This window comes from Oncorhynchus mykiss, chromosome 7 (genome assembly GCF_057628025.1).
Source record: "Oncorhynchus mykiss isolate SJ-2025 chromosome 7, ASM5762802v1, whole genome shotgun sequence".
Classification (NCBI taxonomy): Eukaryota; Metazoa; Chordata; class Actinopteri; order Salmoniformes; family Salmonidae; genus Oncorhynchus; species Oncorhynchus mykiss.
The window spans coordinates 45,677,611-45,701,832 of NC_143028.1; the positions used below are offsets into that span (position 1 = coordinate 45,677,611).

General features: G+C 42.5%; 1 protein-coding gene across 5 annotated transcripts in view; it reads left to right on the forward strand.

Moving 5' to 3' along the window:
* The window catches only part of LOC110528964 (calcium-dependent secretion activator 1), a 164,258-nt gene that overhangs the window by 36,080 nt on the left and 103,956 nt on the right, over positions 1-24,222 (forward strand). For all 5 annotated transcript variants that reach the window (XM_036983473.2, XM_036983474.2, XM_036983478.2 and 2 more), the window contains exons 2-3: positions 11,155-11,268; positions 13,019-13,351. In XM_036983473.2, the coding sequence (XP_036839368.1) occupies positions 11,155-11,268; positions 13,019-13,351 (447 nt within the window). The remainder of the gene's footprint in view (positions 1-11,154; positions 11,269-13,018; positions 13,352-24,222) is intronic.

Here is a 24,222-nt window from a genome sequence, read left to right on the forward strand (position 1 = left end):
AAGCACTACATAGGGGAAGGTGATATGGAGAAAAATACTTGCCCTCAGATTCTGCCAAATTCAGTCCTCTGATATCTGTGGGGTTTGGAGTCAGGAGTCAAGGATCTGAATTGATTAAAGTGTGTTTGGACAACTATTTCACATCAACTCCAAAACCCGAATGCACATCTGCCCCTCCTACCCCAACCCCAAGCCCTGGCAGGACATATTTCCCCTGATTCCTCTTAATGGAGTGGATGATTCCTAGAATTTAGCAGCTGGACTATAGATTATTTGCGTAGCAGCAGTCCTGTTACATTTGTATGTGTGTCTGCCTTTTTCTTAAACCAGTGTAATATGGAAGTAATAATACGGTGGACATATTGTTTACTGCCTCTCACCATGTTTCACACATCGGCATGGGGGGCTGTGTTTTATCAGGGTATAGATGTAGAATGTGCTTATTTTATTGTCAGTGTGTAAGTGTTGCTATTTTCTGGTATACAGCTTAGCCTCCAGCTCTCCTTTGTGTGTTGAGAGCAGAGCTAGAGTGGATTAAGCATTTTTTAGGGATTACTGGTGCTACAGATAATTTAACCCACAGTCAGGTGCATATAGGTAGAGAGAATGAAGCGAAAGGACAGTATACAGCTGCCTACAGGATCAACTGAGGCCGTACTACCAATATCTGGTCTTTACTGTGGCCTCACCGTGGGTCTATAAAACAAATGGCTACTGATCATCCTCCGTTCACTCACACCAGAGTGTAAGTGGAGGAGAGAGTAGAGGGATGAGGACAGGTTAGAGGTGTGAGAGGAAGCGAGAGTGTTCCAGGATGGATGGATGGGTTGATGAGTTATTGTGAAGTTCTCTGTTGTGCTGCTCAGGTCACACCTTCTGTGACTGTATATTGTGCCAGGAGAGTATGTGATACTGTAGTTCACCCCAGACATGCTGTCTACTCCGTGTCTGCTCCACTGTCTGATGAACTATATGGGTCTGATTGCGACAGGCATCTGGAGGTGAGAGGTTGGCTGGCGTTCAGTCTTCATTAAACCCTGTGGCCCAGCTGGTCTGCTGAGACATCTTTCTCATCCAAATATGGGCTATTTATCAGTACTTGGCAGAGAGGTGAATGGGGTTGGGAAGGGTGAGGATCCACAGCTGATGATGGGTGTTTCGTTTAGTTTATTAGGATCCCCATTAGCTACTGCACATGCAGCAGCTACTCTTCCTGGGGTCCACATAAATGTACAAATACATGACATGTACAACTCCAGTTGAGGCTTAGGCCTAAGATAATGCTCTGAACCAATTACAATACTTTTGTTTTTAGATGTATTTAAGACCAGTTTATTGTTAATTAACCCTTCTGACACTGACTGTAACTCCTTGCTAAGAGTTTCAGTGAGCTCACTGGTTGTAGGTGCTGATGTGTAGAGTGTGAAATCATCAGCATACATATTCATATTATCTTATTTTAAGACAAGTGACAAATAATTTGTAGATATAGAGAAGAGTAACAGTCCAAGGCAACTACCCTGAGGGATACCACACTGTACATATCTGATGTTAGAGAAGCTTCCATTGAAGAACACTCTCTGGGTTCTATTGGATAAGTAACTCTCCAACCATGTGATGGTAGGTGATATAAAGCCATACAAATTATGATCAGTATCATCAAATGCTACACTGAAATCGAACAATACAGCTCCAACTATCATCTTGTTATCCATTTATTAATCATCAGACATCTGAGTCAGTGCAGTACAAATGTAGTGGCCTTTCTTATATGCATGCTGAAAGTCCGTAGTTAACTTGTTCTTTGAAAAATAGCATTGTATTCGGCGCAGGTGTCAAAGTTTGATTTGATTTGTATTGGTTCAAACACAATTTGCTCCATCAGTTTACTAAGAACAGGCAGCAGCTGTTAGAGCCAACAAAGGGTGCTTTACTAATTTTAGGTAGTGGAATTACTTTAGCTTCCTTCCACGCCTGTGGACACACAGACTCCTTTAGGCTTTGGTTAAATACAATGCAAATAGGGGTGGCAATATAGTCTGCTGCCATTCACAATAGTTTCCCATCAAGGTTGTCTTTACCTGGTGGCTTATCTTTATTGATGGATAACCATTTTTTCCACCTCTTCCACACAAACTTGACCAAATTTAAAACAGCAATCCTTCTCTTTCATGATTAGAGCTTTAGATCTTCAATACACAAAGATGATTGTTCACTGTTCAATGTTGTAATTTCATTGAACTTATTGGCTATATCAAAAGATTTTGTTATAAATGACCCATCAACTTCAATGAATGATGGAGATTCATTGTTTTTTTTTGCCCATAATATATTTTAAGGTGTTCAAGTATTTTTCCATAGTTTTTATGTAAATTATCTTGTTTTGATAATATCATTTGTTTTTTAAAATTAAGTTTAGTCACAAAATGTCTCAATTGACAGTAAGTCAACCAATCAGCTGAGCAGCCTGACTTGTTTGACACTTTTTTTGCATAATTTCTTTGAACCATAAAATGTCTATTAGTGAAGATATGATCAATACAAGTGGATGTCACAGATCCAACACTATTGTTATACACTGTAGCTAGTTGAGTTATAACCTGGGTCATGCTACAGGCATTAATCACAGTAAGAAGCTTTCTATTGAGAGGAGAACTAGATGATAACCAGTCAATGTTCAGGTCACCAAGAAAATGTTTCTCTATTAGTATCTAACATCAGACACATATACTCCAGATACTGACAGTTTGCACTTGGTGGTCTATAGCATTACCCTAAAAGAAGAGGCTTCCGATGAGGCAGGTGAACCTGCAACCACAGCACTTATTTTTAAAACTTTTATTCAGGGAAGCCCAATTGAGACCCAGGGTCTCATTCGCAATGGTGCCCTGAGTGCCCACATTATCACAGTCAAAGAAAATTAACATTCCAAATAAAATAAGAAGAATAAAGACACAAATAAACTACTAGGTTTACAATATTACAATTTCAACAATTAAACCATTTACAATTAATCAAAATAACTACAATCCTCAATTAATGAATTTAACACCAGAGTCCTGAATGGCCCTAGTGGCACCAGAGAATCAAGACGCAAGGAATTCTGCAGGTTAATCCAGCAATGGGGGGCAATACAACTAAAGGTGTCAAGGCTCAGGAGAAGACCCAGACAGTTTCGAAGTAACACAAGTGTATTACAAAAACGGGGGCAGGCAAGCAACATGTCAAGGTCATGCAGAGGTCAGTAGTCCAGAGCAGAGTCCGAAAGGTACTCATAGGTCAGAAATCCAGGGTGGTGTGACAAGGTACAGAATGACAGACAGGCTCAGCATCAAGCAAGGCAGAATGGTCAAAAAACGGAAAAGCTAGAAAACAGAAACTAGAGACAGAAAGGAGCGCGGAGAAAAACACTGGTAGGCTTGACAAAACAAAACAAACTGGCAACAGACAAACAGAGAACACAGGTATAAATACACTGGGGAAAATTAAGAAGACGGGTGACATCTGGAGGGGGTGGAGACAAGCACAAAGACAGCTGAAACAGATCAGGGTGTGACAAAAGGAGGATTTACCTAAATTGGTCAAGACCAGAGGGACCTCGAGTTAACCAACCCTGTGAGCGGGTTTGGTAGCACATTCTTTAATACTTCAGCAAAAAAATTATGTAAGTTGGTAGCTTGTGTAGTAGAGCTTTGTAAACATAAAAGGGTAATGAAGGGATCTACAGGACTTTATTGAGTACCAGCCAACCTTTTAATAGAGGATACAGTGGTGAGTATTAAAACTGTTACCTGTGATAAAGTGAATGGCACTATGGTAGACGACATCCACTTAATTTGTCATGAGATCCTCTCTGACCTTTACAGGAATATCCCTCTGAATATATTCAGTAACACCTCCCCTGCAGACATTCCTGTCTCAACGGTGCTGTCTAAGTAAGTCTCAGAAATTGCTAATATATTAATATTATCTAAGATTAGCAAATTACTCATCTCATTAACTTTGTTTCTGAGGCTACATATATTTATATGAGCTAACTTTAACCCTTTCTTTGGTAGCTTATCTAAATCTGAACTCATATTGATAATAGGTTTTATTTGGAGTGTGTGAGTAGAGCTCACTAGATCTCAGAAAACTGTTGAGATTCTCTACATGGTGGATGGTGGATAAATGAGGATGGCTACTGTACAGAGTACTTTTAATCATCACCCTCATTTCAGGGTTTTAGTATAGCCCTCGGCAGAGAGGCTACAGTGCCTTGCGAAAGTATTCGGCCCCCTTGAACTTTGCAACCTTTTGCCACATTTCAGGCTTCAAACATAAAGATATAAAACTGTATTTTTTTGTGAAGAATCAACAACAAGTGGGACAAAATCATGAAGTGGAACGACATTTATTGGATATTTCAAACTTTTTTAACAAATCAAAAACTGAAAAATTGGGCGTGCAAAATTATTCAGCCCCTTTACTTTCAGTGCAGCAAACTCTCTCCAGAAGTTCAGTGAGGATCTCTGAATGATCCAATGTTGACCTAAATGACTAATGATGATAAATACAATCCACCTGTGTGTAATCAAGTCTCCGTATAAATGCACCTGCACTGTGATAGTCTCAGAGGTCCGTTAAAAGCGCAGAGAGCATCATGAAGAACAAGGAACACACCAGGCAGGTCCGAGATACTGTTGAGAAGAAGTTTAAAGCCGGATTTGGATACAAAAAGATTTCCCAAGCTTTAAACATCCCAAGGAGCACTGTGCAAGCGATAATATTGAAATGGAAGGAGTATCAGACCACTGCAAATCTACCAAGACCTGGCCGTCCCTCTAAACTTTCAGCTCATACAAGGAGAAGACTGATCAGAGATGCAGCCAAGAGGCCTATGATCACTCTGGATGAACTGCAGAGATCTACAGCTGAGGTGGGAGACTCTGTCCATAGGACAACAATCAGTCGTATATTGCACAAATCTGGCCTTTATGGAAGAGTGGCAAGAAGAAAGCCATTTCTTAAAGATATCCATAAAAAGTGTGGTTTAAAGTTTGCCACAAGACACCTGGGAGACACACCAAACATGTGGAAGAAGGTGCTCTGGTCAGATGAAACCAAAATTGAACTTTTTGGCAACAATGCAAAACGTTATGTTTGGCGTAAAAGCAACACAGCTGAACACACCATCCCCACTGTCAAACATGGTGGTGGCAGCATCATGGTTTGGGCCTGCTTTTCTTCAGCAGGGACAGGGAAGATGGGTAAAATTGATGGGAAGATGGATGGAGCCAAATACAGGACCATTCTGGAAGAAAACCTGATGGAGTCTGCAAAAGACCTGAGACTGGGACGGAGATTTGTCTTCCAACAAGACAATGATCCAAAACATAAAGCAAAATCTACAATGGAATGGTTCAAAAATAAACATATCCAGGTGTTAGAATGGCCAAGTCAAAGTCCAGACCTGAATCCAATCGAGAATCTGTGGAAAGAACTGAAAACTGCTGTTCACAAATGCTCTCCATCCAACCTCACTGAGCTTGAGCTGTTTTGCAAGGAGGAATGGGAAAAAATGTCAGTCTCTCGATGTGCAAAACTGATAGAGACATACCCCAAGCGACTTACAGCTGTAATCGCAGCAAAAGGTGGCGCTACAAAGTATTAACTTAAGGGGGCTGAATAATTTTGCACGCCCAATTTTTCAGTTTTTGATTTGTTAAAAAAGTTTGAAATATCCAATAAATGTCGTTCCACTTCATGATTGTGTCCCACTTGTTGTTGATTCTTCACAAAAAAATACAGTTTTATATCTTTATGTTTGAAGCCTGAAATGTGGCAAAAGGTCGCAAAGTTCAAGGGGGCCGAATACTTTCGCAAGGCACTGTAGTAGTGGAAAGGTCATGTTGAACTCTGAACCTTGACCCCATCAAGGGTAATCACTACATGGCTTCCTGGAGTTGCCTGTGAAATGGTGACCACGGTAAAAGTAACTTGGGACAGCTGTGGGAGGGGACAGATGGGGGAGGAGGTCCAGGGGTGGGTTGGTGGGCGTGGCTTTAGACATTCGTGTCATGGACAGAAGAGAAACCGAGACACACTGCTCCCTCATTACTTCTGATCGGGGCGGGGCCAATCTGCTCTACTTATTGCCTGTTTGTTTGTCTTGTGTAGAGGACAAAGGAGAGAGACCACATGAAGGGAGCATTGATAATACATTTGAATGAGTTACAGTATCTTGTTCCTTGCCAAAATGGTGACAGAACGGTTGGCTGCCCTCGCCTCTCTTCCTCTAAACATGTTGCGACTGTGTGGTAAAGACTTTGATAAATGATAGACGTTGTTTGGGTGATTATCCTCAATCAACATCACATTCCTAGATAGGACCTAAAAGTTTCATTATGGCTGTACTGCCTCGTGTCACCTCGTCTATGCTGCATCACTTTCTCTATCCTCCCAGTTAGACCTGCTCTCTTGTCTATTTCTGCTTCTACCAGCCTGTGTGTTTAGCTTGGGATGGAGAGAGACTGGACAGTTTATTAGGTACACCCATCTAGTACCTGTTCGGACCCCCCTTTTGACTCCAGAACAGCCTGAATTATTTTGGGTCTGGAAACGTTGCTCAATTGGTATCAAAGGACCTAACGTGTGCCAGGAAAATGCTCCCCACACCATTACACCACCGCCACCGGCCTGTACCGTTGACAACAGGCAGGATGGGGCCATGGACTCATGCTGCTTACGCCAAATCCTGACTACCATCAGCATGACGCAACAGGAACCGGGATTCATCAGACCAGGTGATGTTTTTCTACTCCTCAGTTGTTCAGTGTTGGTGATCGCTTTCTCACTGGAGCCACTTCTTCTTGTTTTTAGCTAATAGGAGTGGAACCCGATGTGGTCGTCTGCTTCAATAGCCCATCCGTGACACCGACCGACGAGTTGTGCGTTCCCCAATGGCGTTATGCACTCCCTGTTGTACTGCACTGTTATTTGCTTATTTGTGGCCTGTCTGTTAGCTTGCAAGATTCTTGCCATGAACGGTCCGTGGACCTCTCATCAATGAGCGGTTTTTGCCCAAAGGACTGCTGCTGACTGGATGTTTTTTGTTTGTCGCACCCTTCTCGGTAAACCCTAGACATCGTGTGTGATAAGCTCATGAGGCCAGCCGTTTCTGAGATATTGGAACTGGCGTGCCTGGCACCAACGATCATGCCACGCTCATAGTCGCTTAGGTCACTCGTTTTGCCCATTCTAATGTTCAATCTAACACTAACTGTATGCCTCTATGCCTGTCTGCCTGCTTTATATAGCAAGCCACGTTCACATGACTCACTGTTTGTCTGTAGGAATGAACAATTTTCATGATGCGTTACTCTGGACCCTGATCTCTCTTTTGAAGAACATATCAAAACCATTTCAAGGACAGCTTTTTTCCATCTACGTAACATTGCAAAAATCAGAAACTTTCTGTCCAAAAATGACGCAGAAAAATGTATCCATGCTTTTGTCACCTCTAGGTTAGACTACTGCAATGCTCTACTTTCCGGCTACCCGGATAAAGCACTAAATAAACTTCAGTTAGTGCTAAATACGGCTGCTAGAATCCTGACTAGAACCAAAAAAATTTATCATATTACTCCAGTGCTAGCCTCCCTATACTGGCTTCCTGTCAAAGCAAGGGCTGATTTCAAGGTTTTACTGCTAACCTACAAAGTATTACATGGGCTTGCTCCTACCTATCTCTCTGATTTGGTCCTGCCGTACATACCTACACGTACGCTACGGTCACAAGACGCAGGCCTCCTAATTGTCCCTAGAATTTCTAAGCAAACAGCTGGAGGCAGGGCTTTCTCCTATAGAGCTCCATTTTTATGGAACGGTCTGCCTACCCATGTCAGAGACGCAAACTTGGTCTCAACCTTTAAGTCTTTACTGAATACTCATCTCTTCAGTGGGTCATATGATTGAGTGTAGTCTGGCCCAGGAGTGGGAAGGTGAACGGAAAGGCTCTGGAGCAACGAACCGCCCTTGCTGTCTCTGCCTGGCCGGTTCCCCTCTTTCCACTGGGATTCTCTGCCTCTAACCCTATTACAGGGGCTGAGTCACTGGCTTACTGGGGCTCTCTCATACCGTCCCTGGAAGGGGTGCGTCACCTGAGTGGGTTGATTCACTGATGTGGTCATCCTGTCTGGGTTGGCGCCCCCCCCCCTTGGGTTGTGCCGTGGTTGAGATCTTTGTGGGCTATACCCAGCCTTGTCTCTCGATGGTAAGTTGGTGGTTGAAGATATCCCTCTAGTGGTGTGGGGGCTGTGCTTTGGCAAAGTGGGTGGGGTTATATCCTTCCTGTTTGTCCCTGTCCGGGGGTGTCCTCGGATGGGGCCACAGTGTCTCCTGACCCCTCCTGTCTCAGCCTCCAGTATTTATGCTGCAGTAGTTTATGTGTCGGGGGGCTGGGGTCAGTTTGTTATATCTGGAGTACTTCTCCTGTCCTATTCGGTGTCCTGTGTGAATTTAAGTGTGCTCTCTCTAATTCTCTCTTTCTCTCTTTCTTTCTCTCTCTCGGAGGACCTGAGCCCTAGGAACATGCCCCAGGACTACCTGACATGATGACTCCTTGCTGTCCCCAGTCCACCTGGCCATGCTGCTGCTCCAGTTTCAACTGTTCTGCCTTATTATTATTCGACCATGCTGGTCATTTATGAACATTTGAACATCTTGGCCATGTTCTGTTATAATCTCCACCCGGCACAGCCAGAAGAGGACTGGCCACCCCACATAGCCTGGTTCCTCTCTAGGTTTCTTCCTAGGTTTTGGCCTTTCTAGGTAGTTTTTCCTAGCCACCGTGCTTCTACACCTGCATTGCTTGCTGTTTGGGGTTTTAGGCTGGGTTTCTGTATAGCACTTTGAGATATCAGCTGATGTACGAAGGGCTATATAAATAAATTTGATTTGATGAACGGGGTGGTGTAACTAATAAACTATCCGCATTTGCACAAGTAACTTGCGCAGTATTACTGTGGCAACATCAGTCCAAACTCATTTCCTATCTATGTTTGAACATCTTTAATGCACAATCATTTATTTATAGCACATATATCAGTCCTGTTGCCGTGTGATAATAGGTTTTTTCCATACAGCGATTGCACCACTAAAACATTTTTATGCAAAAAAACTCCTCATTGTTACTGTCAGTTAAGAGACCCCAGTTTTTAAAATGTTGGTGAGGGCTGTAATCCAGAATTAATGTGGCATTTCTTTTGTCTTAAAAGCACTGTGAAGTTTACAAATAAAGATGTGGATGGGTCGTTCCATGAAATGAGTAACCTTTGCATCCCTTTTGATATTTCAAGTAGAAATTGTGCAGCAATATTGCATTTTAAAAGCCTGTTCAATTAAGTGCCCTTCAATATAGACCACATGGAGAATTCAATAAATCCTATTTTTTAAACACTTGCTAATGTGGCAAGATTCTGCATTTGAAATCCTATGACACAGGATGATTTTAACCCCCAAATTTCTCCCAAGTTTTCACGATGATTGTAAAGACCTAGTTATTTTGTTGCTTTGACAAAGACATTTCTGAAGATTATTATTTATTTGATGCAGTGGTGTAAAGTATATAACAAAAAATACTTAAAGTTCTACTTAAGTATTTTTGGTGGGTATCTGTACCTTACTTGACTATTTATATTTTTTACAACACTACTTTACTTCACTACATTCCTAAAGAAAATGATGTACTTTTTACGCCATACATTTTCCCTGACACCCAAAAGTACTATTTACATTTTGAATGCTTAGCAGGACAGGAAAATGGTCAAATTCATGCACTTATCAAGTGAACATCCCTGGTCTTCCCTACTGCCTCTGATCTGACGGACTCACTAAAGACACGCTTCGTTTTGTAAATGATGTCTGCGTGTCCTCCTGGCTATCCGTAAATAAAAATGGCCACATCTGGTTTGCTTAATATAAGGAAATTATTTATACTTTTACTTTTGATACTTAAATATATTTTAGCAATTACAAATGACTTTCGATACATAAGTATATTTAAAAAATTATAATTTTAGACTCTTACTCAAGCAGTATTTTACTGGGTGACTTTCACTTTTACTTGAGTCATTTTCTATTAGTGTATCTTTAGTTTTACCCAAGTATGACAATTGGGTACTTTTCCCACCACTTATTTATGTTATTAGTGATTCCTGTCCCTTATTTTAATTAAGTTCAACAATGTCAAGTGAACTGAAATCTCGTTTTAACGTGGTGAAACTATTCCTTTATAAACATTTTTGAAAATAAACATCTAATAGTCAAATCATAGTGTTAAAGCAGGTGAGCTGGTTCTACTCTTTTTGGCCATGTTCTGGTGTTTTGTGGTAGAAACCTAAGCGGGTCGAGCATAACACGTCCAACCCTGTTACCTACATCTAGACAGACTAGAAATGTGCTTCCATTTCCACTGTCACTAGGGGATTTTTGTTTGATTTAAGATGCAATCGTCAACCCTGCTACTTTATTTGGCACTTAACAGGCATTTACTATAGTATGATTTTTATTTATTTACCTTCTTGTGATGGAAAATATGTGTTTTATTAAGTTGCCTATGTGCCCTTTACGACAGAATGTAACCATTTGGTCAAATCTGAAGTTTTTTTTCTTACAAAGTTACACATCTTAAAAAGCACCGAATTGGTGGAACAACCCGGATGTTAAAAACGGCATGAGATAGAACCAGGAAATTTGTAATTGGTAATGGGAGGACTGAGATATGAGTGCTGGGACTGGGGCTGCGCAGGGCAGTTTTAATTTAGCACTGAAGAAGAAAGATCTATGCATGCAAAGAGGATCCAAAAAGAGGAGTTGTGTTAAGTGAAGAAATATATATATTTTTTTTTACTGTATATTCAACATTGATATAAACTTATTCATTTTATGAGGGGACTGACAATAAATGTTTGAAGTGAAGTAATATGAAACCTGTGAGCTAACTTAATGTTACCATGATTCCTATTACTCTGTTGTTTCCCTCTATATTGACTGACTTCTGTCTGTCTGTCTGTCTGTCTGTCTGTCTGTCTGTCTGTCTGTCTGTCTGTCTGTCTGTCTGTCTGTCTGTCTGTCTGTCTGTCTGTCTGTCTGTCTGTCTGTCTCCTCTCTCAGATCAGTAAGCAGCAGTTACAGACAGTGAAGGAGCGTTTCCAGGCTTTCCTCAGTGGTGACACCCAGATAGTGGCAGACGAGGCCTTCATCAATGCAGTCCAGAGCTACTATGATGTGAGGCCCTACTCTCTCTCTGTGTGTGTGTGTGTGTGTGTGTGTGTGTGTGTGTGTGTGTGTGTGTGTGTGTGTGTGTGTGTGTGTGTGTGTGTGTGTGTGTGTGTGTGGGTGGGGGTTTTAAATAGTCCTCTGCAGACGAACCAAATCGTCTGGATGTTTGAGGAGACCTTTGGTCTGGTAAATGATGTGGAACACACAGACAGCTGCTTCCCTCAGGCAGTCTTATTAATGTTTTCCTCCTGCATCTGACAGATTCAAATGAATTGAACTTCCCAAAATAGGCCTCTAAAATATTAATAGTTCAGACAGAGGCAATGTGAGGTGCTAAGCTGAATCCATGGACATCTTTTGCTCCAGAAAAGTAGCTTTGAGTATGCCTATCCGGGGCCTCCCGAGTGGTAGAGGGTTTGGCCGGCCGGGATGTCCTTGTCCCAGGTTCCGGGTTAAGCGAGCAGTGTGTCAAGAAGCAGTGCGGCTTGGCAGGGTCGTGTTTCAGGGGTCGCATGCCTCTCCCGAGTCTGTACAGGAGTTGCAGCGATGGGCCATAACTGTAACTTCCAATTGGATAACATGAAATTGGGGAGAAAAAGGTGTGAACGGTACCAAAAAAATAAATACAAGAGAGTATGACTATCCATCCCGTTCAATATGTCTGCCTTGACAACTCTGAAATCACAGAAGAACAAGGTTTGAAACACTGTCTCAAAGCTTCCAAACCGTTACAGAAAATGAGACAAAAGTGAATGAGATTTACTCTGCCTGCAGAATTAATTAATACAACACTTCAATAAGCCTAAATTAGTGAATTGAAATGCTTCATTACTCAACACCCAGCTAAAGCTGGTTTTCCAATTCAATTAAAGCCCAATGCTCTTACTGACTGTGTTCTGGATGCTTACACACTCCCCACATCCCCACCTGCCTTAGAGCCTGGAGGAGACCTGGGGTACTCTTCCTTGGCAGAATTTAGGATTAAGCTAAATTAAGACAAAAAATTATAGCCAACATTTCAATTTTATTTTCTATATCAGCACTTCTATTTTCAACACTCCCATTTGTGCATTGTTCCCTTCTGTTTGGCCCACTGAGAGCACTGCTGCTGTTTCAGAAAAGTTGCAAGTGCCCGAGGATGATACATGTCTGTGTATCTGTAGGTCCATCCAGCCTCAGAGGCGATGGCCCTCAGTCTTCACCCTGCGTTAGGCACTGATTGGGAACAGGGAGACTGTCACCGTGAACCATAAGGATGCTGCATGGTAGAGAGAGGGCCAACATCTGAGTCAGCCAGACACATTTCTCTTTCCCTAACCCATACCCTTTGGCATGGAAAAATTGCTTCGTGAGAATTGTGGGAAAATAAATGTGCAGTTTGGGATTGAACAGATAAGCACAACAATGCCAGATTGAATTGAAGCTACTATCATTTATTTTCCTCTGCACCTTCATCATGTAGACAGAAAGACCGAGCTGCAGCAAATCCTCAAAGAGAGAAGCAGTACTTTAGACGTTTCACTTCCCTCCAGAAGCAAAGACGTGTCAGGCTGCCACCAGGGCTTCTTTACGCAGATGCAGGGGAGGATGTCTCACAGAAAATAATGGGCAATTTCCAATTCAGAAATTGAGTTCAAATACAATTCATCCCAACCTCACAACCAAACTGTATGTTCTTCCTGTATGTTCTTTCTGCCTTTTTAATACTTGAACCACGTGCTTAATCCCCCCTCTATGCTCTTAACCGTGACCACAGATATTCCTGAAGAGTGACCGTGTGTCCCGGATGGTCCAGAGCGGAGGCTGCTCGGCCAGTGACTCGCGGGAGGTTTTCAAGAAGCACATTGAGAAGCGTGTCCGTAGCCTGCCGGAGATCGACGGCCTAAGTAAGGAGACAGTGCTCAGCTCCTGGATGGCCAAGTTTGACACAATCTACCGCGGAGAGGATGACCCCAGGAAGCACCAGCAGCGGATGACAGCCAGTGCAGCCTCAGAGCTCATCCTCAGTAAGGACCAGCTCTACGAGATGTTCCAGTCCATCCTGGGCATCAAGAAGTTTGAGCACCAGCTCCTCTACAACGCCTGTCAGGTGAGATAAGAGCTTCATCTCATGTCCTTTACCCGACATTTGTCTTAACACTAACACTTTCACTAATGGAGATTTCTCCGTTTCACTCCTTTCTCTATGTCTGAGAGGTGACTTGAGGTGCAGTGTCAACTTTTAACACCTTTTTGAGGCTTTGATTTGAAGCTTGTTTCCCATTAAATTCCAATGGGTTGAAATGGTAAAAGTGTGCTGTGAAATCAGCCTTACATGAAAATCCATCCACCTTCCAGGTTTATTAGATGAATAGGCACCTGTCACAGAAAAGCACAGTGTTTAGTGTGGGATTGAAAACCCTTTAAACCAAGCAGGAAAGAGGACCAGAATGAATACTGCAAAAAAAATATGACCATTGTGAGATGGAGAGAGAGTGTGGGTGGTGTGAAGGGCACTATGGAGGCAGAACAATAGATGAGTGTGACTACCAAGGTACTGTGCTAACGGCAATCATATTATATCATAGAGAATGGAATGGATAGCTATTGATCATTGTTGAATGGAGAGGGTGGGCTGAGAAGTAGGCAGCCAGAATAATAGGACGATGGTGGCCTTTAAAGAGGGGGTCCACATGTCAGTCATACTCAATGGAAGAAGGTGTAGTGAGCCCTTCAGGATGTCTTAAGTCATCATCCAGGCTTTTGTCTGTCCAGGATTAACCATTCAGTTGCCACACACACAGGACGCTGGCCAGGTAGCCTTGCAGTTAAGAGCGTTGGGCCATTAACCAAAAGGTTGCTGGTTTGAATCCCCAAGCCTACTAGGTGACAAATTTGTAGATGTGTCATTGAGCAATGCACTTAACCCTAATTGCTCCTGTTAATCAAATCAATTTGTATTTGTCACATTCGCCGAATACAACAGGTATAGACGTTACCGTGAAATGTTTACTTACAAGCCTACAATGCAGTTCAAGAAATAGAGTTAAGAAAATATTTACTAAATAAAATAAGAAGTAACACGATAATATAACAATAACGAGGCTATACAGGGGGTACAGGTACGGAGTCAATGTGCAGGTTTGTTCGAGGTAATTTGTACATGTAGGTAGGGGTAAAGTGACTATGCATAGATAATGTAAATAGTCCGGGTGGCCATTTTATTAATTGTTCAGCTGTCTTATGGCTTGGGGCCTTTTGGACCTAGACCTGGTGCTACGGTACCGCTTGCCGTGCGGTAGCAGAGAGAACAATCCATGACTTGGGTGACTGGACATTTTGGACCTTTTTCTATCACCGCCTAGTATATAAGTCATGGATGGCAGGAGCTTGGCCCCGTTGATGCACTGGGCCGTATGCACTACCCTCTGTAGCGCCTTACGGTCAAATGCTGAGCAGTTGCCATACCAGGCAATGATGCAACCAGGATGCCCTTGATGGTGCAGCTGTAAAAATTTTTTAAAAATAATGCCAAATCCTTTCAGTGTCCTGAGGGGAAAAGTTGTTGCCTTGCCCTCTTCACGCCTGTCTTGGTGTGTTTGGACCATGATAGTTTGTTGGTGATGTGGACACCAAGGAACTTAAAACTCTCGACCTGCTCCACTCAGCCCCGTAGATGTAAATGTCTTTTCCAACTCCTTTGTCTTGTTCACATTGAGGGAGAGGTTGTTGTCTTGACACCACACTGCCAGGTCTCTGACCTCCTCCCTTTCTCATCGTTGTCGGTGATCAGGTCTAACACTGTTGTGTCATCAGGAAACTTAATGATGGTGTTGGAGTCGTGCTTGGCCATGCAGTCGTGGGTAAACAGGAAGTACAGGAGGGAACTAAGCACGCACCCCTGAGGTGCCGCAGTGTTGAGGATCAACGTGGCAGATGTGTTGTTGCCTACCCTTTATACCTGGGGGCGGCCTGTCAGGAAGTCCAGGGTCCAGTTGCAAAGGGAGGTGTTTAGTCCCAGGATCCTTAGCTTAGTCGAGAGATTCGTGGGGCACTATGGTGTTGAACGCTGAGCTGTAGTCAATGAACAGCATTGACAGGAGGGAACTAAGCATGCACCCCTGAGGAGCCCTGACACATCGGACGAGCGCCAGAGCCGGTGAAGTAGGATTCAATCTTAATCACCCTGGATAAGAGCGTCTGCTAAATGATTCAAATGTAAAAGTAAAACATGTAGTCTTCAGGCTTAGCCATTGTATTCTCTTTTTAAGACCTAGGTATCATTGTAGTCCAGGCCAAGATTGAAATGACTTTTCTGATGTTTCTTAATTCAATAATGTGTCCCATCCACGCTCCTGGTTCCAGTTAAAAGGCAGGGCCACCCCCTGAACATTAATACTGCTAGTGACTCATCTTCTGGCAGGGACACAGGAAGTCCTGTCAGCTCTATCTGTATCTGCCTCAACCACAGAATGAGATTCGTCAAGCCTATTGCTGTGGCTTCAACTGACATGATGTTTCTTTTCATGTACATTTTCCATCTCCCCGGAAAGAGTGAAAATGAATGAGCTGTTGGATGTGCAAACCGATATCTGCACAGACTTGCTGTGTGTTACATGGAATTATGTCTGTGCCTTTGCTCTGTTTTCAAGAATATGATTTAGTTTTCCACTGCTGTGGTTTGACAACAAAATTATTGTGAATATCATCACACACATACACACACACATACACACACACACACACACACACACACACACACACACACACACACACACACACACACACACACACACACACACACACACACACACTCACATCTGTGGCCATAAAAAGCTTTGAAATGCTGGTCATGGCTCACATCAACACCATCATCCCGCAGTGGAGGCTCCTCATAGGAGGAAGGGGTGGACCATCCTCCTCAGTGAATTTTATAAAAATAAAATTGTGAAACATTAAAAGTTATCCTTTTTAGATAAAACTATAGTAAATATATTCAAATCACCAAAAATGGATTAAAACCACACTGTTTTGCAATGAAGTTCTACAGTAGCCTCAGCAGCACTCTGTAGGGTAGCAACATGGTGTAGTAATTGGTGAGTAATTGGTGAGTAATTGACTCAAAGAGAGAGAAAGGCAACAAATTAATTTATTTCAAAATTAAGAAGCAAGATATAGAGAGAGTGCTATATTTCATAGTATATTTTTTTAAACTTTCACTTACTTAGCTAGCATCGAATGCTGCTAGCTATTTTAGCTTACTCAATCATCCGGCTCAAACAGAAAGGGATGCTATGTTACCTAGCTAGCTATGGCTATCCAACCCTGGAACTCTTCGAAGTCAAGGTAAGCTTTTGGTTTTCTAAATGTATTTTCACCTGGGCCCGCCGGTGTAACAGCGATTCTGCTAGCTGCTGACAATACACTGTACACTGTACTACATGATTACTAACGTGTTAGTTCTAGTAGCTATGTTGACTACGATGTGACAACAATGTAGGCTGTGTTGTAGTGGTTCGTGGTCATGACGGTTTGGCTTGGAAAGGTTTTTTCACCTGGTCACAGACAGCTGATATGTTGTGCACAAGTCCACAAGCGAAGGGAAAAGTTGAGAGGAGGAGAGCGCGTAGATAGATGAGAGAAGGAATTATATATATAACAAACTGTTTGTATGTGGCTGTTATGAAAGTGAACTGTGTGGGCATGATCAGGGGTGTATTCATTGCACTGATTCTGTTGAAAAACGTTTCTCAAACGGAAGTGGAGATAAATATACATGAATTTGTCCGATAGAGACTTGTTGGACTGATGATTACACATTAGATCAGCTAGATGCAGGCAAGAGTGTGCAAGACGGTATTGAATGTGTCACTGTCACCTTGATTACTCAAAATTATCTCCATCTGTCAACCTACGTTGTGAACTTTCCTTCCTAGGCTAGGTTGTAGCAACCTCATGATGGGTACAGGGAAAATTTGAGTTTCATGTAAGAGCCTAAGCCTATTGCTGTTACATTGAACTGGGTGAAAGGAGTATGAATGACAGTCATCCAATATGCTGCAATAGAAATAAGGCCATGTTAATCCTCCCTCATCTGAAATGGCACCGACTGCCACTGCATCCCAGACACCCTGAACCCGCTCTAATTCACATACCGCCCCAACAGATCCACAGATGATGCAATCTCTATTGCACTCCCCACTGCCCTTTACCACCTGGCCAAAAGGAACACCTACGTGATAATGCTGTTCATTGGCTATTGCTCAGCATTAAACACCATAGTGCCCTCCTAGCTCATCACTAAGCTAAGGACCCCGGGACTAACCACCTCCCTCTGCAACTGGATCCTGGACTTCCTGACGGGCCACACCCAGGTGGTGAGGGTAGGCAACACCACATCTGCCGCGCTGACCCTCAACACAGGTGCCCCTCAGCGGTGTGTGCTTAGTCCACTCCTTTACTCCCTGTTCACCCATGACTGTGTGGCCACGCACGACTCCATTACCATCATTAAGTTTGCAGATGACTCGATGGTGGTACGCCTGATCACCGATGACGATGAGACAGCCTACAGGGAGGAGGTCAGAGACCTGGCAATGTGGTGCCAGGACAACAACCATTCCCTCAATGTTAGCAAGACAAAGGAGCTGTTCGTGGACTACAGGAAATGAAGGGTCGAGCATGTCCACATCGACGGAGATTTACTCATAAGAATTTCTAGGGGTGTTTTGGAGAAAAATATTTATTTAATTTACTTTATTCACATTTATTTCTTTTTACAATATAAGTGGCATCCTTGGTAAAGGGCACTGTACATATCTACCTCAATTACCTCACATCGACTCAGTTCTGGTACCCCGTGTAAATAGCCAAGTTATCATTACTCATTGCATATTTATTCCTTGTGTTATAATTGTTCTATTTTTCCTCTGTTAGTCTACACCTGTTGTTTACGAAGCAAGTGACAAATAAGATGTTATTTGATTTGAGTGTCAGATTGAGCGTTTGAAGAACAGAACAGCTGTAATCCGTGTCCCTACTCGGGTACCTGTCATCATGTACCTTTGTGAGTTGGAAGCTTTTGAAGGAGATTGAGATACAGATGGTTCCCGCCTATCACATTTTGTAGCAAGCTGTTGTTGCACTTCTTTTTTTTATTTTACTAGGAAAGTCAGTTAAGAACAAATTCTTATTTTAATGACGGCCTTGGAACAGTGGGTTAACTGCCTGTTCAGGGGTACCTTGTCAGCTCGGGGGTTTGAACTTGCAACCTTCCGGTTACTAGTCCAACACTCTAACCACTAGGCTACCCTGCCGCCCCAAGATGATGAGTTGTTGAATTCTGGGGATTGCAGTGTAAGAATGGTGCAAAGGGGGCTGATGGATTTCCAGTTGATAATGTGGATAATAGGGTGCATTTTATGTTGTTTTACCTTTGTGGACCTCTGCAAACTGAAGACTAAATCATGACTATGTAAACATTTCTGTGAATTTACAACCTCAGTGACTGACTAAATTAAAATGAGAGCATATTGTCTTCTGATGAATATGTTTTAGCCTGTAATGATGATTTGAGTTAAGGAATAAATAGAATTTCAGCCCTGTTTGGCAGATGCGTGACTTGACCTAGGTGTGGGTGGACAGAGTGGGTCTTCTTCCTTTTCACCAGATGGGGTTTGGAGTTATGGATGTGGTCGTGCCGACCGCCTGCCGCTGTTTTATAGTTCTAATAGTTCTTCCCGGCTGTATGTAATAAGACTTAAGATTTCCTGGGTTAACAATGTAAGAAATAATACATAAAAAAAACAAATACTGCATAGTTTCCTAAGAACGCGAATCGAGGCAACCATCTCTGTCGGCGCCATCTTCATACTATCTCTGTCGGCGCCAGCTCTCACCCCCTCCCTTCCACAAAGATGTAGTTCAGTACTTTTCCATCACACAGTTGGAAAAGGTGTCTCCATGCTCCTCCGTGCATATCACAGGACATCTTATCAGTCAGGAGAGGTCTTGAGTTATTGAGAGTACTCATTCTCACAGTCCACTGCAGTCCACTAAATAATTACACTTCTCATACAAAGAGCTTGAACCTTACACTAATTTTGATTTCTAAGGCTATATAAAACAATCTATTCATACTAAGAGGATATAATGATATAAAACAGTAAGAATATAAAACAGTAATTTGCAATCTATCAATACAAAAGCTCTGGAGAATCCAGCTCTAGTGAGGCGGATAATTTGCCTTGATCTCTGCTCCCAGAACACACTCCCACAACACAAACACACACCTTCTGGTTGCCAGTTCATCTCCCTCTTGCCATTGTCTGTTAACATTCTGGCTATTGGTCTCTCTAACTTCAAGGATACATGTGCCCTATATAAACACTCTCCGTTAAGCCTGTATAATCAGTTAAAGAGATTCTCTGGTACTTTTGTATTCTTTAATAGTTCTGAAAGTAGAGCTCACAAGCCAAAAGGGGTTCTCTCTCTCAATCTGCATCTTGCTAGTTCTCACTCAAATGGCGAGGGGCTAACATTCATTGGCTGAAAATTGAATTGCTAGGGGGCTGACCCACGTGGGGGGGAAATGTAGGGCGCTGCGCAGCTTCCTGTAAACAGTCACTTTCAAACTATGGATTTCGTGGCTAATTAAGATAAGGCTGTAATTCTGATCATAGATTATGCATGTATGAACTACAGATTGACACATCCACTTCGAAGCGGGAGGTTTCAAAAATACTTACTAGTTGCCAAAGTTCCGGAGCATGTCTTTAAGTATTAAACAACATAAAAGCGTCAATGCAAACAGTTGTATTTTTCCTCCAAAAAATTGCCTGCTTGAGCACACAGAATGTTTTAGAAGTCTGTCAGAAGTCCCTTTTATCAGTTATTTTCCAGTTCAGGTGGAACAGAAAAACAACAGCCGTCATCAATGAGTCTTTTGTTCTCTGTGTTAGATGTATAAAACCTTTTACTCTGTCAAGTCACTTACTGTACACCTCATTGAATATGGATGAGAGAGATCAAATCCAAAGAAAAGACTCCTATAGGTTTTGTATCATAAACAAGGCCATCAACACAACGATTTGAAAGCCCTCCGTTCTATGCATACATTTGCTGCTATTACAGAATGGGGAAGTAATATATCCTCAATTTTCATCAAAGACCTTGCTGCTATTGTACTGCAAACAGATGTCTGTCTGAAAGCTTTGAAGTAGATCTCAATGCTGGACTTTTGTTTTGGTGTAGTCTGTATGGTGTGTTGCTATGCTCACTGTGTGTGTGTGTTTATTTGTTTATGGAACCTTTCTGCCGTCAGTCACACACACACACACCATGCCCTTTGTCTGCTCATTTGTGTTACCATGGTGACAGTAAACATGGCTACCTTTATTTCCCCTCTCCCCCTCCTCCCCTGGCAGCCGTTGTCATCCTGTATATATTAAACCAGACAGGTTTTGCCCTAATCACATATCAGAGTTTGGCTTTGAATCTATCAATCGGAGGGGACTGCAATTTATTTAAACAATTAAAAGACTGAGGAGAGGAGAGCAAAGGAGAGGAGACGAGAGGAGCCAGTTTGGAATAGGTAGAGGAGATAGTATTTAGTGAATCACAAAATCCTGCAAACCCATCCTTTTAGTCCGTTACCTCTGGCCAAAATTCATAGTAGCTGAACACCTGTGTGTTATGACATTTAATCTCATCTGTAGAGAGTTGATCTACAAAAGAGCCTGAAGCCTCATGTAAGGTAGATCAACGTTACACAGGAAAGCACTGTAGTATCACAGTGGAAGTGTGTCCGGAGTTCTCTGTACATAGGATTAAACATTGACCAGACACTTATGCACTCTGCGTTTTTGTGTGTTTGGTTTTACTATCCTTGTGGGGACCAGAATTCCTCACAAGAAAAAAGGCTATTTTAGGCTTAGAGGTTAGCATTATAATAATGTTTAGGGTTTGGGGTTAGGGTTGAGGTTAGGGTTGAGGTTAGGTTTAGGTTAAGGGTTAGGGAAAATAGGATTTTGAATGTGAATCAATTGTTTGGTCCCCACAATGATAGTAAAACAAAGTTGTGTGTGTATGCTTGTGTTTTTCTTTAAAAAGTGGAAAACAGAAGGGAACAAGCAGATTAGGAGGACTGTACCCTTGACAACGGTATCAGACAGTGCCACACTTGACCCTAAACTCAATCAAGCCAGTGCAACTGAACTGGGATCTAAACTCAATCAACCCTACGATCCTGATATGTGGCCAAAATATTAATTTTATGGAGCGTGGTGGTGGACAAGTGAGTTTCAGAGGGAACGTCTCCCTGACCCTTATCCTCAACCCTCCCAGCTCTGCCTCACTCTGCCTGTGTTTACGCTATAGCTGTTCACCCCCTATGAATGTTTTCATATAAGGATGAGTTATCTGCCGCCTGGAGTGCTTAATGATGGAGTGACCGGTGCCTCAGACTCAGAGGCTCCACGCTCTAGTGAGTGATTGAAAAAGATAGATAGTTCATCATGCTACTCAGTGGACAGAATACACTATCGATTGCCACTCAGCACAACAACAGCACGGCTTCTACAGTTACAACAACATGATGAAGATTGATACTACAGATCACAGACACAAGCTGACTGGCTGGCTGTGTCTGAATATCCATACTAGCGTACTACATACTTAAACTGCATACTATGTAGTCATCGTCGCATACTATTTAGCATGTACCGTTTAGTAAAAAGTATGCAGTATGCCACATAGCCCTGATGATAGCCCTGACTGGCTGAGTAGGGGAGGTGAGGCCGAGTGCGGGTGGATTTTTCCAAATTCAACAGAAATGCATCGCATTAACCAATCTGATAATAGCTCAGTTCCAATTTGATTAATTACTCTAAACGTTGAATAGAATAGGAATGGTTATAGGCAGACCATCATCAAATATTACGCGGTCTACTCCTCATGATTAGGCTCACCTGGACTCCATTTCCTCTCTCATTACCTCCCCTATATCTGCCACTCCCTTAGGTCTATTCCCCAGTCAGTAATAATGTTGTTCCATGTCCATACGCGACACTTGTGACTTGCGGTGTGCTCTGGTAGGTTTATTATTATACTCACTACCTGCACTTGCTTCCCGTCTCCCAGCGTCGTCGTGACAGAAGCCCATACAGCCCATCTATCCTATTTAAAAAATAACTGAAGACAGAAACAAGTTTGGTTCAATTTCAACATATTTATTAGTGAAACCAAAGTGCTGTAACAAAAACAAAAAAAACTTCTGTTTTCAAAGATGTGATCATTTTAATGAGAACAAAAACGACTTGGCCTACATTTGAACACCACCGCAGAAGCTTCGCTATTCGGTATCTTCCCAATTAAGTAGCCTAGTTTTGTCGATTGGCTACTTGAAGAGAACTAGGGTCTATCATTTTCAACCCACACTTTCCAATGCATTGTGGAAAAGTGTGCATCCAATTCTACTAGATGAAGAGCCGAAATGAGTATAACATTCTGGCGTTTAAACCATACTCGATTTTCGAATACTGAGAATGCATCATGCGAGATTGCTTTGTTTCCCATCATTTGTTGATTTCTGTAGCGCGTCCCCATATCTAATTGACCAGCTCTTGTTAAAGCCAAAAAATAGTATGACATCTGGGCATTTAAAGTAGACTCGATTTTCACATACAGCCACTGACTGACTGACAGGCAGGCACACACAGACAGGGATCATCAGTGCCTAACCCAGTGGGGATGTGGGATCTACTAAATTAAGTGGGCATGGAACACAATATACTGTTAGGCAGTGTGTCAAATGAGATTACTTGTCTTGCCACTCTGTAGGGGACACTTAAGTTTGAGGTAGAAAGAACTTCTAAGTAGAGTCTGCTCTTTGCATCCCGGGCTGAAACCGTTTTAGGTAGGGCTTTGATCACTGGCTGGGATTGAGACTTTAGGGATGCGATTGGATTAATTACTTTGGAATCTCATCCTGTAATGTAAAGAGGACAGATTGGCCCCATTTTGACTCCACACACATCCCATACATACTTGACTGTGTGTCTGTCGGCTTCCCAAGCCGTGTGTGTGTTCTCTCTCAAACACAACAGGAATGTAAGCTTGTGGGAGGCCTGATCACCGACAACGACGAGATAGCCTATAGGGAGGAGGTCAGAGACCTGGCCGGGTGGTGCCAGAAAAACAACCCAAACTAAAAATTGTCAACGACCCCACACACCTCAGTCATAGAATGTTCTCTCTCCTACCGCATGGCAAGCGGTACTGGAGCACCAAGTCTAGGACCAAATGGCTTCTCAACAGTTTTACCCCCAAGCCTTAAGACTCCTGAACAAGTAATTCAATGGCTACCCAGACTATTTGCGTTGTCCCCCAACCCCTCTTTTACGCTACTGCTACTCTCTGTTTATCATATATGCATAGCCACTTTAACCATACCTACATGTACATACTACCTCAATTAGCCCGACTAACCAGTGCCCGTATATAGACTCGCTACTGTATATAGCCTTGCTACTGTTATTTTTCACTGTCTTATTACTGTTGTATTATTCTTTATGTTTCTATCGTTCACTAAATACCAATTTTTTTTACTTAAAAATCGCACTGTTGGTTGGGGTCTGTAAGTAAGCATTTCACTGTAAGGTGAAACACCTGTTGTATTCGGCGCACGTGACAAATAAACTTTGATTTGAGTTGGTGGTAGCAGCAGTGGTGGGTGTTCAGCAACATGTTAATGCAGCAGTCAGAAAATTCAATGGCAAGAGAGGGCTGAGAGGGTAACAGAGACAGGGAGAGGGAAGGTAGAAGACACGGAGAGAGAAACATATAGGTAGTCTTTTGGAGAGAGGGAGAGAACAGGGACATTTTGTGCTATAATTCAGAGAATGAAAAACAGAAATTAAGAAAGAGAATGGCGTGAATGGAGAGAGACATCTTTTGATTCACCAATACCCCCCTACACACACA